The 18,322-nt window shown below is 38.5% G+C and overlaps 1 protein-coding gene across 2 annotated transcripts; it reads right to left on the reverse strand.

The window, feature by feature from the left end:
* Positions 1-7,236: 7,236 nt before the first annotated feature.
* LOC148032042 (autophagy-related protein 18-like) lies at positions 7,237-11,131 on the reverse strand. Of its 2 annotated transcripts, none has more exons than XM_087682661.1 (6): positions 9,655-11,131; positions 8,626-8,938; positions 8,384-8,510; positions 8,100-8,224; positions 7,688-7,999; positions 7,237-7,571 (listed from the first exon to the last, which is right to left on the reverse strand). In XM_087682661.1, exons 1-4 carry the CDS (start codon positions 10,987-10,989, stop codon positions 8,143-8,145), a joined length of 1,857 nt encoding a protein of 618 aa, XP_087538787.1. In that variant the 5' UTR covers positions 10,990-11,131; the 3' UTR covers positions 7,237-7,571; positions 7,688-7,999; positions 8,100-8,142. The 2 variants fall into 2 exon arrangements, with proteins under 2 accessions (XP_087538787.1, XP_087538786.1); XM_087682660.1 differs by having other exon boundaries at positions 7,239-7,571; positions 7,688-8,006; positions 9,655-11,130.
* Positions 11,132-18,322: the final 7,191 nt, after the last annotated feature.

Genomic DNA, 18,322 nt, shown 5'->3' on the forward strand with positions numbered 1-18,322 from the left:
TCATTTGCGTATCCAATATGGTTGTGCAATATTTCAATGTTTGCAATCACTCATTTTTCTTTAGCATTCATAGCAGTATTTATAACAAAATTCTAGCATATAAAGTGAACATACAACCAACTCTATGTCCTTTTGTAACCAACTTGCACTTATTATCATTAAAGTCTTCCACGAAATAACATTTTGCATTAAATCAAACATGAGCCCTTGCATTAAATCAAACACGAAATAACATTTTGCATTAAATCAAACATTTTGCATTAAATCTAATATTTGGCCAACAAACACTAAATTATTTGTAATGGATGGCACATGTAATACATCTAACAAACTCTTTGTCTAACCATCATGCACGGACAATGAAACTTTTCCAATGTGTGAAATTCAGTAGTATAACCATGATCTACCTACACATAACCTAGATTTTGTAAATCTTGTATCTCTCCAAATCATTCAATATGGCTAGTCTTATGATTATATGCACCTGAATCAATATACCATACATAATCATGTGTCTCCTTTTTTGCAATAACATACATCATATGCTACATAACAAACATATGCTTATTTTTACCACTATGGATATCATCCCTCTTGGTATAACATTGGGTTGCAATATGACATATTTTGTCACAATAATGATAAACAATACCAAAATCACTAGAACCTTTATTTTTCCATTCACCTCTTCCTCTAGAGCTCTCCTTGCCTTTAAAGTTTCCACGACCTCCTAAAACCTGCATTTCATCGAATTGTTGATTTAACATGGTTTGATAGTTATCACCAGCACGTTCCATGCCACGACCTCTTAAAGAGGATCTGTAGCATTCCTTTTTCGTGAACTTGAGTAAATGTTTAAACCTACTCACCACTTCTTTTAAATGATTCGTCATGCATGTTGATCTCTTAGTGATAATGAGAGAGACCAGCTCATTAAAAACTAGAAATGGCATCTATACGTACACAAAAGTAATAAATTATTTTCAAGCTCTCTCATTATTGAGGCCACCCAAAGTAGATGAAACCAAATCATCATTATCGCTCATTGCATCAATAGTTGCTAAGGCATCTACAATGCTTTTCACTTTCAAAACATACTCATTTACACACATCTTCCGTTTTTGCAAAGTATTCAACTCTTGCTTGAGTTGAATCTTCTATGCCTTTATATTTACTGAAAATATATTCTCAAAGATTGTCCAAGATGCATGTGAAGTTTTTGCATTTTTTATATGTCCCAACATAGTTTTATCAATGATTCTAAATAGCCAATACATTTTTCATTTTCATATCATTATTTCCACGCCTTTAATTCGTTTGCAATCACTAGATTACGTAGCTCTGGCTCCTTTTCTATACCTGAAACAAACTTGTAGAGGTCTTTTCCAATAAGAAAGTTTATTATTCAAAACTTCCATGATGGATAGTTGTCATTTCCCAACTTCTCAATGATGGGGTTTTAATTGTTCTCTGTCATTATCACAAAATTAATACAAAGTAGTAAGCAAGTCTTCTACAATATTTCATAAAAAGTGCACAGCAACATACCAAGCAGCATTTTTCACTGACTATTCAACAATACATATAATCTACAACATGTTACGGATAAAACTTGTGTTTCCCTCTTGAGAAACACCTTAGAACATATAGATTCAAAATTTGAAACCTGTGCATCCACTTTCGATTGACACAAAATGTGTAACCTATGCATCCACTTTCGATTAACACAACTGAAATCGCAGTGTACCTTGAAACTATTATCCACAACCTTATGGGTCTAAAATAGGTCTCTAAATGGCCTCAGATAGCCAAAAAACAACAAAAAGACCTAAAAGGTATAATTGTTGTATATTTGTGAAATATATAGTGCTCTGCTTGCACACCAAATCTCATAGCAATCTAATATTTTTCATCTACCCTACTTTTGGTGCCTCCATAGGCATTATCCAAGAGAAGGAGTGAAAGAATGGAAGAGTTTCTTGCCCATTGCTTGCTCGAATCCTTACCTCTAGCCTTCAGAACCAACCTCTCTTAGGGGTGTGACTCTAATACCATGTCACAAATCATGTGGTAAGGGGACTTTCTTGAGTTGTCGTGCCAAGCACACACTATAGACACAAGAGGAAGCTCACTCAAGAACACAAGAATAGAGATTGAGACCCAAAATGTTTTCTTGCTATTTTTTTATTCTTCTTTCATGCATAATATAATGTACATAAAGCACCACATCAAAGACATTTATCTTCATAAGACTCACATGCTTTAGTGTGACCTTGTACTATACCTACATATTATTAAAACATAGCACTTCAATACAAGTCTCAGTTCTAAACGATGAGTGCCAATATTTGAAATCTCTCTTTTGAGTGCAAAAAGTGCAATATTGAAAATCTACTTTAAAATAAAATATGATAATCTATTATCTTTTATTTTAGATTATAACAAACTAAATAAAAGGCATAGTTGGTACATGTCCATGTATAAGGGATGTAATGAACATGTACCATGTTGTATCTGTTGTGGTGAAAGCAGCTATGATGGACCATACTCAAAAATTGTGAAATGAAGGAAGTAGAACAGCAAAAAGAGATAGAGCCCCAAATATAAGTGCCCACTCACGCTTATCTAGGTTAGGATTCAAATAATAGGCATTACTGCAAAGATACAAAACCATAAACTACATTAATAAACAATTATATGAATGCATATCTCAAGTAATGTGTTACAATAATTAACCTCGAATTAAGATACTCAAGGAGCTCCATTTTCAAAATACTTGAGTAAGACCTTAAGTGATTCTAATACGTGTGATTTAATAAATGCTTATGTAATTACATCACTAACCATCATAGAACTTAGGATTACCAAGTCTTTTGAGTCTTGATGACACATCAAGTTCACTTACCTAGCACAAGCTATAATTTGGACCACGGCAATAGTTCTTCTCATGGAAATGTTGAAGCAAAGGCTTATTGTCCTTAGCCAAGGCCCTACCAAGTATCTCATCAACTTGTGGTACTAAATTCAAACAAACAAAGGGATATTAAGGCTTTATTGCTAGTAGAATGATCACAATCTTCTTGTCTAAATGTTTATGATCCTCTTTCAGTTTAGCCTCCTAATGCAACGATAACCATCATGATTTTAGCTTACTTATTTCTTAATGCAATGATAACCATCATGTTTTTCCACTAATGCAATAGACAATATAGCTAGATTATTTCCCAATGCAATATTGACCATCATGTTTGCCACTAATGCAAGAGAGGATACTGACTAGGGTGGAATTGAATCAAGATTATATTGTGATGCATGCATGGTCATCAAGCTCTCCTTCTATTGCCATTGAAATGCCATGCACAAATTTGTGGTGTGAGCTACATATCAACTCATGTACGCACTATGTATATGAATATAGATTTGATATGCTTGTTTTGGTAACACAAATGGCTAAATTTAGCTACAATTAGATTTTTAGAAGAGAATATGGAAACTATGATGTACTCAAAGCTGACTACTATAATAAGAATCAATTCCAAAGTTATGATTATCACTCAAAGACTTCATTTTTCATCAATGATAAAATAATAGATATAAGAAAATAGAAATCTATTTTTAAAACACTAATTTCTCTTAGCATAGAGATCTAAATCATCCACAAGATAGTGACATGAGGGAGAGAATTTCGCTCTTATAATAAAACTCGCTAGAATAAATATACTCTTTAAGCTAGGTATTAGCTTCCTTACAACATTGTATTGCACCTACACATTATCTAAGCCAAATACATCAAGATAAATCCAAAAATGGCGATCAAACCCTAAAATTATAGCATTTTGAAGAGAAAAAAATTCTTTGTTTAAGTGAAAGGCTCCAAGGATACAAGTAATGGTTTTTTTAACATGTGTTTTGAAGCTTTCTAGAATTGCAATTTACATGTATAATGATGTCACTTTTGGAGGGCATGTGGATACATGGATTGCGTGGAAAAGAGGTTTGCATAATTTGGTATATGTGCAACTTAAGAATCTTTACAAATTCCTCAAATATGAATCTTTATCACTTTAATCATTAAGATCGTGAGATTCTAAAAGAAAACCACACCATGTGGGGAGAGAGAGAGATCAATGGCAATTGTGTAGACTTCAATGATGAGATGTGTAGGGGGAGGGGGGTAACTTATGTCAATGGCCATTGTGTAGATGTCGATGATGAGATGTGTAGGGGGAGGGGGTAACTTATGTCAATGGCAATTATGTAGACATTGAGCTTTGATTATTGTGAATAATCTTTACAAATTCCTCAAATATGAAGCTTTATCACTTCAATCATTAAGATCCTAAGATGCTACAAGAAATACACACCATTGTGTAGTCATTGATGATGAGATGTGTAGGGGGAGGGGGGTAACTAATGTCTATGGCAATTTTGTAGATGTTAAGCTTTGATATTATGAATTTCATGATTTACTTCAATCATATGATTTTTCTTCATTACCATGATTGAACTATCCTTCATTGTATGCTTTTGCAACTTTATTATCAAGAAAATTTTATAAGCATAAGTTTAAAAACAAAAAAAATTAAGGTTCTATATCTTTACGAGTCTCATAAAAGATATTCACCCGACCAACTATAGAAGTTTTTGATTTAGAAAACAACTCACCTCACTGTCTAATGTCTAAACTTGAACTTTGCCACATATTTTATAGCATAAACTTATATAAGGCTTCTTAAAGCTATCCTATTTTAGAAGCACTTTTCTTTCCTCAATTTTCACATTGTTTCACCTAGTTTGGTACCCTTCATTTCACTAAATTTTTAATTATTATCTATATCATTATTACAGGGGACATGAGGAATGCATGAACCAATAGAATCACCTCTAACAAAACCATGCCTAGACTTTCTTTCACCTTGACACTAGAACTATGAAAGCATAGCCTTCTCTTCACACTACCAAGTGGAATGTCTTATTCACCTTCGAAGAGCCAATCAAGATTGAGATGTCAATATGCAAATCCTTCATACACATAATATAACCAATTTACTCCTAAGATACTCAAGAAATTCTATTTCTACTTATATTCTTAGAATTAGCACAATGCATTTTTTTCCCACTAAGGAAAAGCAAGGAAAGAATTGAAAGTTGGCATTCCCAAACATAGATGTCATGAAAAGTGCTAAGGGAGATTCAATAGGAGGATGAGATGAATCACATTCTTTGGTGCACACACGTAAGAGCTTATGCATTTATTAAATTTGCATGTTCACAAAAGATATTGCACTTGTTCAAACCTAGAAATCTTAATAAGGCCTATGTTTCTCACTACTAGACCATTTCTTATTAAGAGTGAGTAAAAAAGTAATATTAGGTATTGGACATGGCGAGACTTCCCTATTCATAAGAAAACCTTAAAAAACAATGATAACTCCCTATAGCATTATATTTTATTTCTATAGATTGATGTCTTTTAATCTTGGATATTGAAAGTTTGGCTCCCAAGGTGGTGGCCTTGCTATTTAAGTTGTACTCCTCTTATTGGCGTTGGGCTTGCCTTGGAGAGGTGGTTTGGTTTGGTGGCCATGGCTTGAAGTGAATCTTTTGCCTTGAAGCATAGGCTTGACTTGAAGCTTGAAGTGGTCTTCGTGGCCATGGTAAGTAGACCTAGAGCTTTTAGTGGAGACTTGATGTGGCTTGTATGGATGCTTAGAAAGAATCTATCATGACGCAAGCCTAAATTCCAAGGCTCTTAAACAACTAAAAAGTAGCACTTGTCAAAGGAAGGACATGGCACATTAAAGAAAAAGTTAAGTAGCTTAGCCCAAAAATCCCCACCAAATTTTCAAGATAAACACTTTGGAAACAATGCCATATCAATGTGTAATATCTTTGTTTTCCACTTTCGCAAGGCAAGGAATGTGAGACATGTATGCACTAATTGTTAAGAATCCTACATACAAAACTTTCAAGAGCTAAACAAGGACTACAAGAGATCTTTTGCATGTCTTCCTTATAAGCTATCTTCACCATGTACACCTTGCTTGTAGTATGCACCACCAACCTTTCACTAGGGTAAAGGCACCAATAGAGTATCATCTAACGATCCTCCATCATAACCTTTTTTTCCAAGTGAGTTCTTTAAATATTTTTAAGTAGTCAAACTATCTATATCATATGGAGCTCAGAGAAACAAGATTGGGGAATTTTAACATTTTTTTCAAGTAGCTTTGAGACTTCACAAAAGAGTGACAATGAGGGACTAGTAGAATGACACTCAAGGATGCATTGCTTAAAAGTTTTGCAAAATACAAAATATTAAAAGATTTACAAGGCTCAATTGTTTGACTCACAATTAGATCATTTGTAATTTTAAAAATATTATATCATAATATTAAGTAGCTAAAAAAGCTACAAGCTTTTTGCAAAATTGTCACTCCATTGGGGTGGGGTGTGTATTCCTTTTGAGGGGAATGACTTTATCAGCCCCTTTACCCTAAGTGAGCTTCTCTTCCTCTTCATGTTAAAGCTATTGTTTGGAAAGCCATGTATTTTGTTGAGGAGACAAAAGAGAGCTATGCTTGTTGTGGAGGTATATGCATGTCTTGTCAAAGTGGGTATCAAGGAGGTGATTTCCTTCACTGCTTGGGCATGCATGGATTCTCTAAATCACGTGCTTATGTGTACATCTTAATCACATGTGAATGATGCTGAAATGGGCACACCCACCTACTCTCTTGCTGGCTCACATGGTTTAAAAATGGTTGCCCTGCCTACTCTCTTGCTGGCTCACATGGTTCAAAAACGGTTGCCTGGTTGATAGCCATGTTTGCAAATTGTATCAGGTCTTGCATGTAAGTATATTACCAACAATGGTCTTTTCTATTTCTGTTTTCTACAGACCAACAAGTGACATATACAAAGAACCTCAATACCTTGGTTGCTTATAGAATTGTGAAGCTTAGTTGTATGTAACCTAGCAATTTGAGCACTTAACCATCTTGACTCTAAACACAACCAGTTCTTGTTTAACATCACAGCCACCGGCTTTCCTAGTGGCCAATATCGTATCTCTAGGCCCATTCTTAGTGTTTGATAAAAGATCATGAATTTTAAGGCTAAATCAAGTATCTGAAATTGATGAGTACTGTGAGAAAACTATTTGAGATTACCAAGTGCACAATGCTAATTGGACTCCATTTTGTCGGTTCATGCATCTTACATAACCATTTTATTGACGTGTGCCAAATGGATTTACAGCTTGATTCAGAGACAAACAGATAACTAAAATTAACTTTGTTTGAAAATGTAGCATGCTTTGTGAAATAAACGATCAGTCGCATGATTGTTTACATTGATGCTACAACCTTTGATTTTATTATGGCAAGTGAAAGTGTGCCATGCTTCTTCAGATAGTAGTACAACTCAATTATTTGCTATAGCCACTTCAGATCATAGCTCTCCTTATTCTGATGCAACGTTAACATAATTTAGTACTTGCAAATGTAAATTGCCCAAACTTGCAGTCAAAACAAAGCCAAAGATGTGTCTTCCACCCTGGCCTCGCATGCCTGAGAAAAAATCCAGACCGATCTACGGTTATCTCACTCTTAGCTACATGTGAAGGTCAAATCCGGTAAATAAATAGAATACAATGTTAAAACAAGGTTATACAGAGCATACTAACCACTGTATGCCACAACCATTTGTAAGAAAGCACACGATACTGAAGAACAAGGAATGTTGTTCCCAAAGCCTCAAAATAACCGTAGACCCTGTCATTCTGCTCAAACTGGCAGTCCTGTCCACCTTGTACAATGAAATAAGTATTACCATGCTGCAATATGGATATGATGACAGAGTTCATCCTGATGTCAAACTGTTTTTCAGCACGATTCACCAATACTCAAAAGTCTGTATCTTATTCACAATTGACCAGTCCCCCTTTTCGCATGATATGGAACTTCAGGGCATCCAATATACAGAAGCTGGACACTACCTGCACACTGTTCCAAAAATTACTCAAGTATGATTAAAACAACAAAAGTGAAGATGTAAGTTTCCTCTCTACTCAGAACAATGCAACCACATGGGTATACCTTCAAAATTGTCATATGAACACAGGATTTCCATTGAAAACCTTCATTGGGGATCCAATAGCTGCGCAGACTGTTCCAAAACCATCTCACCGCCACGAATGACATCAAATGAACACTTATAGTAACTGCCAACAAGGTTTTGAGGGGGGGGGGGGGGGGGGGGGGGGGGAGAACACAGTAGCTTATGTTAGTGATTCATCAGCACCTCAATTCTTCATCTTTGACTGCAAGCCAGTCTTATACAACCACCCAGAAGAGAAAAACAAGACACTGCACTTTCTAACCTTCCATTTGAGCAGAGAACTATGACACTATTTCTTTGTGCTCCAAAACATACAATAGAATGGGTATTTTCAGGTAGGTGAAACTGAGCAAGTGACCATTCAGAGCTGAAATAGCTGGGAAGCACACCTACGCAACCACAAACACCCAAGTTCCAATTATCTCAGAGAAAAAGAAATCCCTTGAATTGTGAAAACCATTAGAATAAAGCTTGCAAATAGTTAAGTACCACATACTATCACACCTTTGATAAAGGCCAAAGATGAAACTGTGTTTGAATGACCCAGTGACATCAGTGATGAACGAGCAAACTCCAACCCACTACTAATACTTGATGACAAGCTTGGAGAAAGACTAGGTGACATGTCAGGAAAACTGATATAGCCAGTATTGGAAGCAATTCGTGATCCATCTACCTCCCACTTTTCCCGATTTAGCCATGGTTCTTTCAAACAAAACACATGAATTGTTCCCTTGTTGCTAGAAATTGCCAGCCAATGACTATTGCTGGAGAATGACATGCTATATATGTCAGCTTGGTCAGCACCTCTCCGAAGCTGCAAAGTCAGAAACAAAGACCAAGGCTTCAAAATGTTAGGGACATTCAAAAAACTAAATGTATCACAAAACTAGTGGTCAAACCTGTATAGCTTGACCTCTCACGTTAACAACATACCTAGCTTAACTTCAAACCAACTTGAGGTGAAATTGTTAAGTCATTCTTTTATGGTCACAAACAGTCTAACATTACTCTCTCAGAAAACAACAAAGCTCCTACACAAAACCTGAGATTCAAGCTATCTATGCTAAACCCAAATGACTCTTCCTTGCTAACATGGAACTTTGCCAACCATTTTGCACCTCTTCAGATTCACACAAGGCAGTCTACCATCAAGTTCTTACAATATCTGCCCACGAGTCTCTGCCCATCAAACCTCTTTCCTACAACCAAAAATCTCTAATGAATGGCCCCTGATAGAAAAACAATCTTGCAGCCACCAACAGAATACTTAACATCAAAACACAGGCCACCAGTATGACTGTATAAGTTACTGCACTCTTAAGCAGAGTTCAAGCTACTTCTGGTCCTAGTAAATATTGTCAATTGCAAGATCCTATTTGATGGAACAGGTAGATGCATACCCAGGTCTATATCTTGTGCAATGAACACTTTGAGAGATGAATGAACCTCTTGAAGAGGGAATGCCATCAAATGTGCATTGAATATGGATTTACAAGGTAAATGTACATCTTAAAAGTAGGATGAATGTACCTCCTGGAGTTGGGTGCCATCAAATGTGTTGAACAGGCGTATCAGTGTCCCCCTTGTGCTTGCTGTTGCCAGAACTGACCCATTTGGACATAAAGAGATGCAGGCTATGTTGGAGTCATGCGCCTGGAACAACCTTGTCTTTTTCTTGTTATATAGCTCAACGCGTACCTCCCCCTGGGCAAGTCCAGGACAGACCATTACACAAGAATCAGACATCGTGGAGAGGGCACACATGCCCTTAGGGTTTGCCATGGTCTGGACCTGATGGACCAAGTGGAAATCGGGAATATTGTACACGTAAATCCTGTGCTCCAGGACTATGGCAATACGGTCGTACCTCATCCTCACAGCCTTTACAGCATTATAAAACAGGAACTCTCGTACACACAGGCCACGATGATCGTCCCATAAGATGACCTTGTTGGATGAAATCTTGGGACAGACTAGTGCATAGCAACTAGTATTGAAGAGCATTTCAACGATGGTAAAGCCGTCAGCATTTCCAACTTTTGATATTTCTTGTGTCTCCAAGCCTACTTTTGGCAGTTCTTCTCGTTCTTCACTGCTGAGAAAAGATGCTGCTAGAACTGCATTTCCATTTTGCCATGTGCCGTGCAGCCTCTGGCCTCTCTGATTGCCATTTCTCTGCGAACTCCCCCCTTGCAGTCCTTGTAACCGTTTACCTTTTTTCACACCAATCTTGACATAGCCTGTTGCTTCTCCTCTCTCATGGACAGATTCCTCTTGTCCAGTTCCACTGTCTAAAGATGGACTGCCTCTGGTTACGCTGTGCGCTTCACCATCTCCATCACTTCTTGAAGCCACCATTACGTCTTCCTTTCCTCGCACTCCTGCATCGTTCAGTTCAATCCTTTCCCTGTCATCAGCTGCACCTTCCCCACAAACCAAAATTTCATCTCCAATCAGGCCATACGGGTGTGATGCTTCTCCATCCCCTGCCTCTCGGTTTTCCAATCCTCGTCCCAACCCGTTCTGATTTGACGTATCTTCATCCTGCAGAGCTCCCAATCTGCCACAGCCATTATCGCTGTTACGGCCTTCTGATGGTGTCAATTGCACTCTGTCCTCTCCCGCCCTTCGATGAAACCTGCGCAAGGAAGAGGTATTACCTCCTACTCCCGCAGTTGTCGAGTCATCCAAGAAATCCCTGCGGAAGACCTCGATCACAGGGTCGGAATTGAAGACGCGAAAGCCGAGTGCGGTGCCACAAGCGATGGAGGAGTGATCCTGGTTGAAGGAGAGACAGAAGATGGAAGGAGGGGAAGATTTGCCGATCGAAGAAAGTGTTGGAAGGGGCCGCGGCTGGGCCGCCATAGCCGTGCTATTAGAACGAAGGGATTGGCTGAGAGCTCACTGTCTCTCTGCTGCAACGCCTTCCTTCACACGACTGATGAAAGAGAGACGGCCATCCTCTGGGAATCGTATTTTCCCACACACGAGAAGTTTTAGACACCACAATCATCCTCTAGGAGTCTCTTCCCACACACAAGAAGTCTTAGACAAATTCCCACCAAGGATTTGCAACTTGCCACACTTTTCCAATTGTAATTTTCATTGCTAAAGAAATTAGAAAATAAATCAAAACTTCTTGTGAAAGGCAAAATGAAAAAATTGCCCTTCTCAAAGAAAGGTAAAAATATAATAACCTTGCCTATGAAAGGCATATATTTTTTAAAAAATAATTAGTATTATTATTAAAATATTATCATAATTTATAATAATCTATCATCCTCTCCTCGAACGGTCCTAGACGACTCAACTTTTAGGGATTTGTCACGACTCACAAGTCACATGGATGTTGACAGCCTACGACTACGAGTCCACACTGCACAAGAGCTCGTTGCCGCCACCACCTCGGCTCTCCTATGACGACTCATGAGTCATGTTACAACTCACAAGACGCGACTCGCGAGCGGTCCGCTCGACTATTGCTCCAGCCTCTAGAGCTGACGAGTGTTGTAGTGCGTCATTGCGTCACCCCCTACCTGACGTCTGCATCACCCTCCACTCGCTCGACTACGCCGCCCAGCCGCTTGACTACGACGCCCGCCTAACGTCTGCATCACCCCTCGCCCGACTCCCATCCCTAGTCACCAATGTTTGCCCGATGCGTGCTCCAACGGCCCACCGTCCTTTCAAGTTTCAGGTAACCTTGCCACTTGCCATCACAATGTTGCATGAATGTGGCCACTCATTTTCCACATTTTAAAATTTTCAAAAACTCAAATAAATCCTTTATAAAATTGCCAGAGTAACCTCAAACTCGAAGTTCCAAGTCCCAACTCCCAACTCTCGAGTGATATTCATTTTGAGAATGCAAGAGGTTTGACAATCTATAGCAGTCCTCGTGTGTCGTTTCTCAAGAGAAGCAGACTCCGAAGCTTTAGCATCAAGATTCCACACTTCCAGTTGCAACTCCACTTATCAAGGTAGGTGCACATATGACATCTCTCTTTGAGTTATTCATCTATGTTTATGCATTTTCTTTTTTGCACACACACACACGAGTGCGTGTGTGTGTGCGCGCGCACGCGTGCGTGCGTGTGTGTGTGCACGCGTGCGTGCTAAGTCTAGTACCATTGTTGTGTAGTTTTGTGTATTGATTAATGATAGCATATAAGCTATATGTCTTTCTCCAGATTATGGGTCCTGGTCAGCCAAAGAGAGATACTCTACAATTGAGTATTTCTAGTGCATTCTCTCGAAAGAGAATTGCACAAAGGGACATTGTGGGATCATCATCGAATTCGATTAATTCTCATGCAAGTCAAAATGATGATGTAGATACATCAGCCATGACATTGCATGCTGAAATATGCAACACAGATGTCAGAAATTCAAGTGATGGTATGCACGGTGAATGCGTTATAGATACAACAAATATGCACTTGGAAATGTCACACAATGCTACATGTGAGGTTATTTTTAATGATGCGGGAAATGATCATGTATGGAATGCAAGCTCTTTGCAAAATGCTAGCAGTGATGGTATGACATGTGATGATGCATTTAATGCTAATATATCAACAAGTTTGGATTTGAATATGCCATTGCAAAGTGTGATTGATGATGGTGGAGATGGATTACCTCCAAATAATGTGGATTTAGCTTCTCCTCTTGAAGATGCATTAAATAATATTCATGAGATTTGAGCCCAATATGCTATGCATGGGCAAAGGACAAATGAAAAGCCTCCCAAAAAGCAGAAAGGTATTCAGACTTATAAGGAGCACTAGAAGGTGTATTATGAATGGAGTTACTCATCTTATGATGATGAGGGGCAACAAAGAATACATTGTCTTTGGTGTACACACTTCAAAATGCAAAATTCTTTTGGCACAACAGGTAGAAAGAATGTTCAAAGACCTAATCTAGAAGGCCATCAATAGTCAAAAGAGCATAAAAAGGCAAAGCAAATGTGGTTTGAAAAGCAAAAAAGGACCACTTTGCCCATTGAAAAGCATGTGCAAGTTTTGCATGATAGTGAAGAGGAAAAAAGGATATCTCGCATCAAATTACTTCTTCAAAAGATGCATGCAATTGCTTTGAGAGAAAACCCTATTTCTAACTTTGAGGCAAATATTGAGGAACTAGTTTTCTATAATGTGTTGAATGCACTGATAGTGAACTCTTATGGTGCATACACATCTTCATATGCTGCAAAGCTTTTTCTCACATCTTGTCATAATGTGTATTATGATAAGATCAATGTTGAACTAAAGGAAAGTCCATACTTCTCAATAATGGCTGATGAAAGCACATACATATCATGTAATCATAGAATGATTGTATGTATCACATATCATACTAAAAAAGGGAATGGGTCCATTTGCAATCGATTTATGAGACCATTGGAGATAGTAGATTGTTTCACAGATGCATTGTATGCAAGTCTTACATCATACCTCTTGGAGCTTGAGTTGCCTAAGGCAAAACTTGTTGGTTTTGCAAGTGATGGATGTACTGTAATGACTGGTTGTCGAAATGGCCTTGTGACTTAGTTTGCAAGGGAAGTTCCCCATTTGGTGGGTGTGCATTACATTGTACATAGAGAGGCACTAGTTGACAAGGATGCATTGGAGTCATTTCCTATTTTTAAACTTTTGGAAAAGATTATTAAAAAAGCATACAAGTGGGTTAGAAGCTCTTATAAATGCCATAAGGAGCAGAAAGAGCTTGCCAATGCCTTTGAGTTGCTTGTGCAAGAGGTTTTGAGAATGCATGATATTCCTTGGCTTTCAGAGGTGATGTTGCACTAAGGTTTGTAAAACTTATGCTTGCCTTATTGCATCTTTTGAAGTTAGAAAGTCATGAGTTGTATGACTTTCTTACATCTTTCAAGATACAATTCTTTCTACACATTGTTGCAGATGTATTTCATTATTTAAACATGCTTAATCTAAAATTCCAAAGCAAGAATGTTGATGTGACTTCCACTAGCATTGAGCTTGTAGTGACAATGGAGACATTGGAGACAAGGTTTCTTGGAGATGTATTTGGCATTGGAGAACAACAATTCACATCCTTTGTTGAAAAATCCAATGATGGATATCCCTGTTATACATTTGATGCATATGGACAAGAAGTGCATGCTCTTCACACTTTTTCATCAGGAGATAAGGATGCAAGTGGCAATGTAAACTCTTGGGAGAGTTGCATATCTATGGGTAGACAATTTGTTGGAAAAATTATATCATCCTTGTGTCTACAATTCAAAGACATAAAACTCTTTAAAGTAGCAAAAGTATTTAGTCCAAAAGACTATCCTATTGAGCACAAGGCAATGCTTGCAATGGGAAGGATTTGGATGTCTATTTTGTTAGGAAAAATCGGGGACTTAGTTTATGTGAATGCATGTAACTTTGATGCCAGGAGGCATATTCCACGGTGGATTCCGTGAGGTTTTACGGTGGATTCCGTAAACTTAGATGACCGGGGCTCATACGCAAAGAGGATTCTTTGTGCGAGAAGTTGATGGGGACGCCTGTCCTTTTCGGGCGTTTCATTAATTTAGTGTGTACATGGGTGATTCCATAGCGGGTGATTCCGCAAAATGCATATTAAATTAATAAACGTTTATGAGTTTAGAGTGCGCACTCGTAATAAATTAAGGTTAGGATTTATTTCTAACCAGTTGATTTATTTATGTAGCTGAAGACTGCTAGGTATTCACTTTTGTCGGTTTAATTGTGTTATTTTACTAACGATTGTGAATGCTTCAGTTGATGTGTAGAGATAGCAGCAGTGGCGGAGGAAAGCATTGGAGTCTAGCGGGTTTCCGATCTTTCGACTATATTTTGATAGGCGCCACGCCTATATTTTGATTATGTCTATAGAGACATCGACTATTTATTATTATTTTGTATGCGCTTATGCGCCTGGATATGTTATTTTTATTTGAACATTGAGATTGGGCGTGCCAGACTCTTTGGGCACCGTCCATTAGCTTTATTTTCCTATTTTTGGTAGAAAGCAAACTCAAAAGCTAAAAGCTTGTCATATTTTTGTAATTGGGCTATTTTTGAGCAAAAAGATTGAAAATATATATTAAATACATGCTTTGTGAAGCGCTCACACAAGGCATGGGGGAGATTCAACCCAATTTGTCTCTTGTCTCATGTCGTGCTTGCTTTCACATTGATTTTTGTGCTAAAAAGTAGAGTGCTTTGTTCTTGGGGACCTTTGGGAATTCGCTACGTGAGCTACCTGCGTCCGATCTGCGCACCAGTGGTATCAGAGCGGAGCAGAGATCAAGGGCTTCCAATCGCTACCAATCTCGGGCGAAGGCGGAGCTCCAGGAACAAACGGCCTCTACAGTCAATCTCGTCGCGAACCGTCGATACAGGCTGACTTCTGGCGATCAAGAACCCCTGTTTCCACTCTCAGATCGCGAAGGACCACTCTCTGTCGGCGGAGGACCACGCAAACATCTTCTTCACTAAAATCGTGGATAATACAGTAAGAAGCCATAACTTTTGCTTCAAAAAAGCTTAGTCTTGAAGTTTAAAAGCTTAAGGAATTAAAGAAGTCCCCAAAACTTGTCGACGTGCTGTCTGAGGATGTCCGAAATTTGCGCGACGTCATCAAAGACATATTCTTGTCCTCCACGATTTGCGCCGTTTTCTGACGGCTCTTCTTCTTCATTAAGCCTAAGTTACTAAGCTTATTAAACTTAAGCTTAGTTACTTAAGCTAAGTCACACAACTTTCATCAAGTCACACTGGGCAAACAAGTCTGTAAACTCCGGGTCCTGCGCTCCAGAAGTCAAGTTCAGTAAGTCACTTGGAATCAAGTCCTGCAAGTCTTGCAAATCAGCTAAGTTCAGCAAGTCAACAACCCTGCAAGTCTGTTAAGTCTGCAACTCTGCAAGTCAGACTAAATCAGAACTGACTAACGCTCGAAACTCCTAGAAGACTTGTTCGTTTGCAAAAACTCAGAACTGGAAAGTTGTTCGCAGCAAGCTGTTTTACCTATCTACAAGTTCGTTGAAGTACTTTCAGCCAACGGAGACAGAAATATTTCAGAATTTCTAAAAATTGAAGAAGAAAATACCCAAAATACATAGCCTTGTAACCCCAAATTTGAGCTACGCTCATCCCGCTAACTGATTTTGAGTGAGAAAGGTTTGTTGAGTTTTACAGGATGACTACCCCACTTATGGATGATCCTATGGCTGAAGACGATCTACCCGAGCCTACCATGGAACAAAAGCTGGATCTTATCATGCTGCAATTGGACGAAGAGCGAAGAGCTAGGCAAGCCTTGCAAGCGCAATTGACAAAGCTACAAGGAGCGTCCACTAATAAAGAAGAACCTCAAGCTGAAGATTTGATACGCCGTACCATCGACGCCACTCTTGAAGCACAAACCATTCGCAAGGAATCCAAGATAAGTAAACGAAGTTTCAAGTTTCGCACTTTCAATGGCATAAGAGAAGGAAAGACTGTTTTATCATTCATTAGCCAGTTTGACGACTATTTCCATGAGGAAACTTATCCTGAGAAAGATAAAATCAAGTGTGTTACTAATCATCTGATAGATAGAGCATCACTTTGGTGGACTGTCGTCCGCAAGAGCATAGAATGTCCTGCTACATGGGAAGATTTTAAGAAGAAGTTCATGCAAAATTTTCTACCACCGCAATTTCATGAGAAGGCAATCAAGCAATGGGATTTACTTCAACAACGCGACCGTGAGCCTATTCCACAGTATACAGAGCGTTTTTGGAATGCACTTCTACAGCTACGCATGCTTGAAGACGTACCAGAGACGACCCATAAGCGGAAGTACATGTCTGGACTTCTTGGACATTACTACGCTGAGGTGAATATGTTCAAGCCTGCTACTCTTGAAGATGCCATCTCCTTAGCTCACGACACTGAAGATAAGTTACGCGGAAGAGATCGACGACCACAGCCATTCCAAGCAAATGGTAATTATGGATCTAAACAATTCAATTCAAATTTCAGAAGGTTTAATCCAGGACGTTTTTTATCACCATCTTTCCGCAAGAATTGGCCTAAACCACCTGCATTACCATCCACTGTCAATCCAAATCCTAAGCCTATCCAACAAGCAAATCCAAATATACCCAGACTCCCAGCCATTGCAAATAATGTGACCAAAGCCAAGCCTATCGTATGTTACAAGTGTCACCAGCCAGGCCATCTCGCAGCAAATTGTCATTCAAAGAAGCCATCAGCACATATCAACTACCTTGGAGCTATGGACGAGGACGAGCATGAGGATATGCCGGACTTCACTGAAGAAGAAGATGATCCTACTACTACTTCCGACACTTTACCAGGTATGCCTACTTTACATTCATTGTTGACTATGAAATGTATGGTACATGGAAAAGAAAGAACTATATTGCATGATGACGGTAGTACGCATGATTTTATTTCAGCAAAATTGGTAAAGGAATTGAAATTGCATACTGTACCTACGCACTATCGCATAAAGGCTGCATTTTTAGGCACTAGGTACAATGGCACACAAGAAGTTCAAAATTTAGAAATTCAAATTGGTCCATATATTGAAAGAAGAAATTTCTTAGTTGTCCCATTACAGTCTAGCGACATTATTCTAGGAATGCCATGGAGACACCAACATAATCCCAATATAGATTATTCCACACACACAATGAATATTAATTTTCAAGGAAAATCTATTACATTATTTGGTATGCATGCATCTCATATGTTTCCACTGCTTTCGCATACTCAAGCAAAACGTGCACTACACAAGAATACTAAATCATATCTCATTTGGGTGAATGAATTGCACGCAAAAGAAACTCATATACACCCTAGGCATAAGGAATTTCTTGCATATTTTAAGGACTGTTTTGCAGAAGACCTACCACCAGGTTTACCTCCATCACGTCCAGAAGACCATAAGATTGACCTAATACCTGGCACACAACCACCTTGCAAAGCCCCATATAGGCACAATCAAATAGAGCAAAAAGAAATCCAGACTCAAGTAGAAGAATTACTAAATAGAGGTTTAATTCGACCTAGCAGTTCTCCATTCGGTGCACCTGTGCTCTTAGTCAAGAAAAAGAATAATACTTATCGGATGTGTATTGACTACCGAGCATTAAACAAGATCACTGTAAAGAATAGGTATCCTATACCTAGAG

Source organism: Lygodium microphyllum, chromosome 8 (genome assembly GCF_053477565.2).
Source record: "Lygodium microphyllum isolate KBCC chromosome 8, Lygodium_microphyllum_v1.1.10, whole genome shotgun sequence".
Classification (NCBI taxonomy): domain Eukaryota; kingdom Viridiplantae; phylum Streptophyta; class Polypodiopsida; order Schizaeales; family Lygodiaceae; genus Lygodium; species Lygodium microphyllum.

Bases quoted from the DNA above. Each gene is read 5' to 3' on its own strand.
- LOC148032042 (XM_087682661.1), bottom strand. From the start codon at position 10,989: ATGGCGGCCCAGCCGCGGCCCCTTCCAACACTTTCTTCGATCGGCAAA. The intron at 8,939-9,654 runs GTACATTCATCC...CTGACTTTGCAG, and splicing joins ATGGCACCCAACTCCAGGAG to CTTCGGAGAGGTGCTGACCA. The intron at 8,511-8,625 runs GTGTGATAGTAT...GTGGTTGCGTAG, and splicing joins ATCTTTGGCCTTTATCAAAG to GTGTGCTTCCCAGCTATTTC.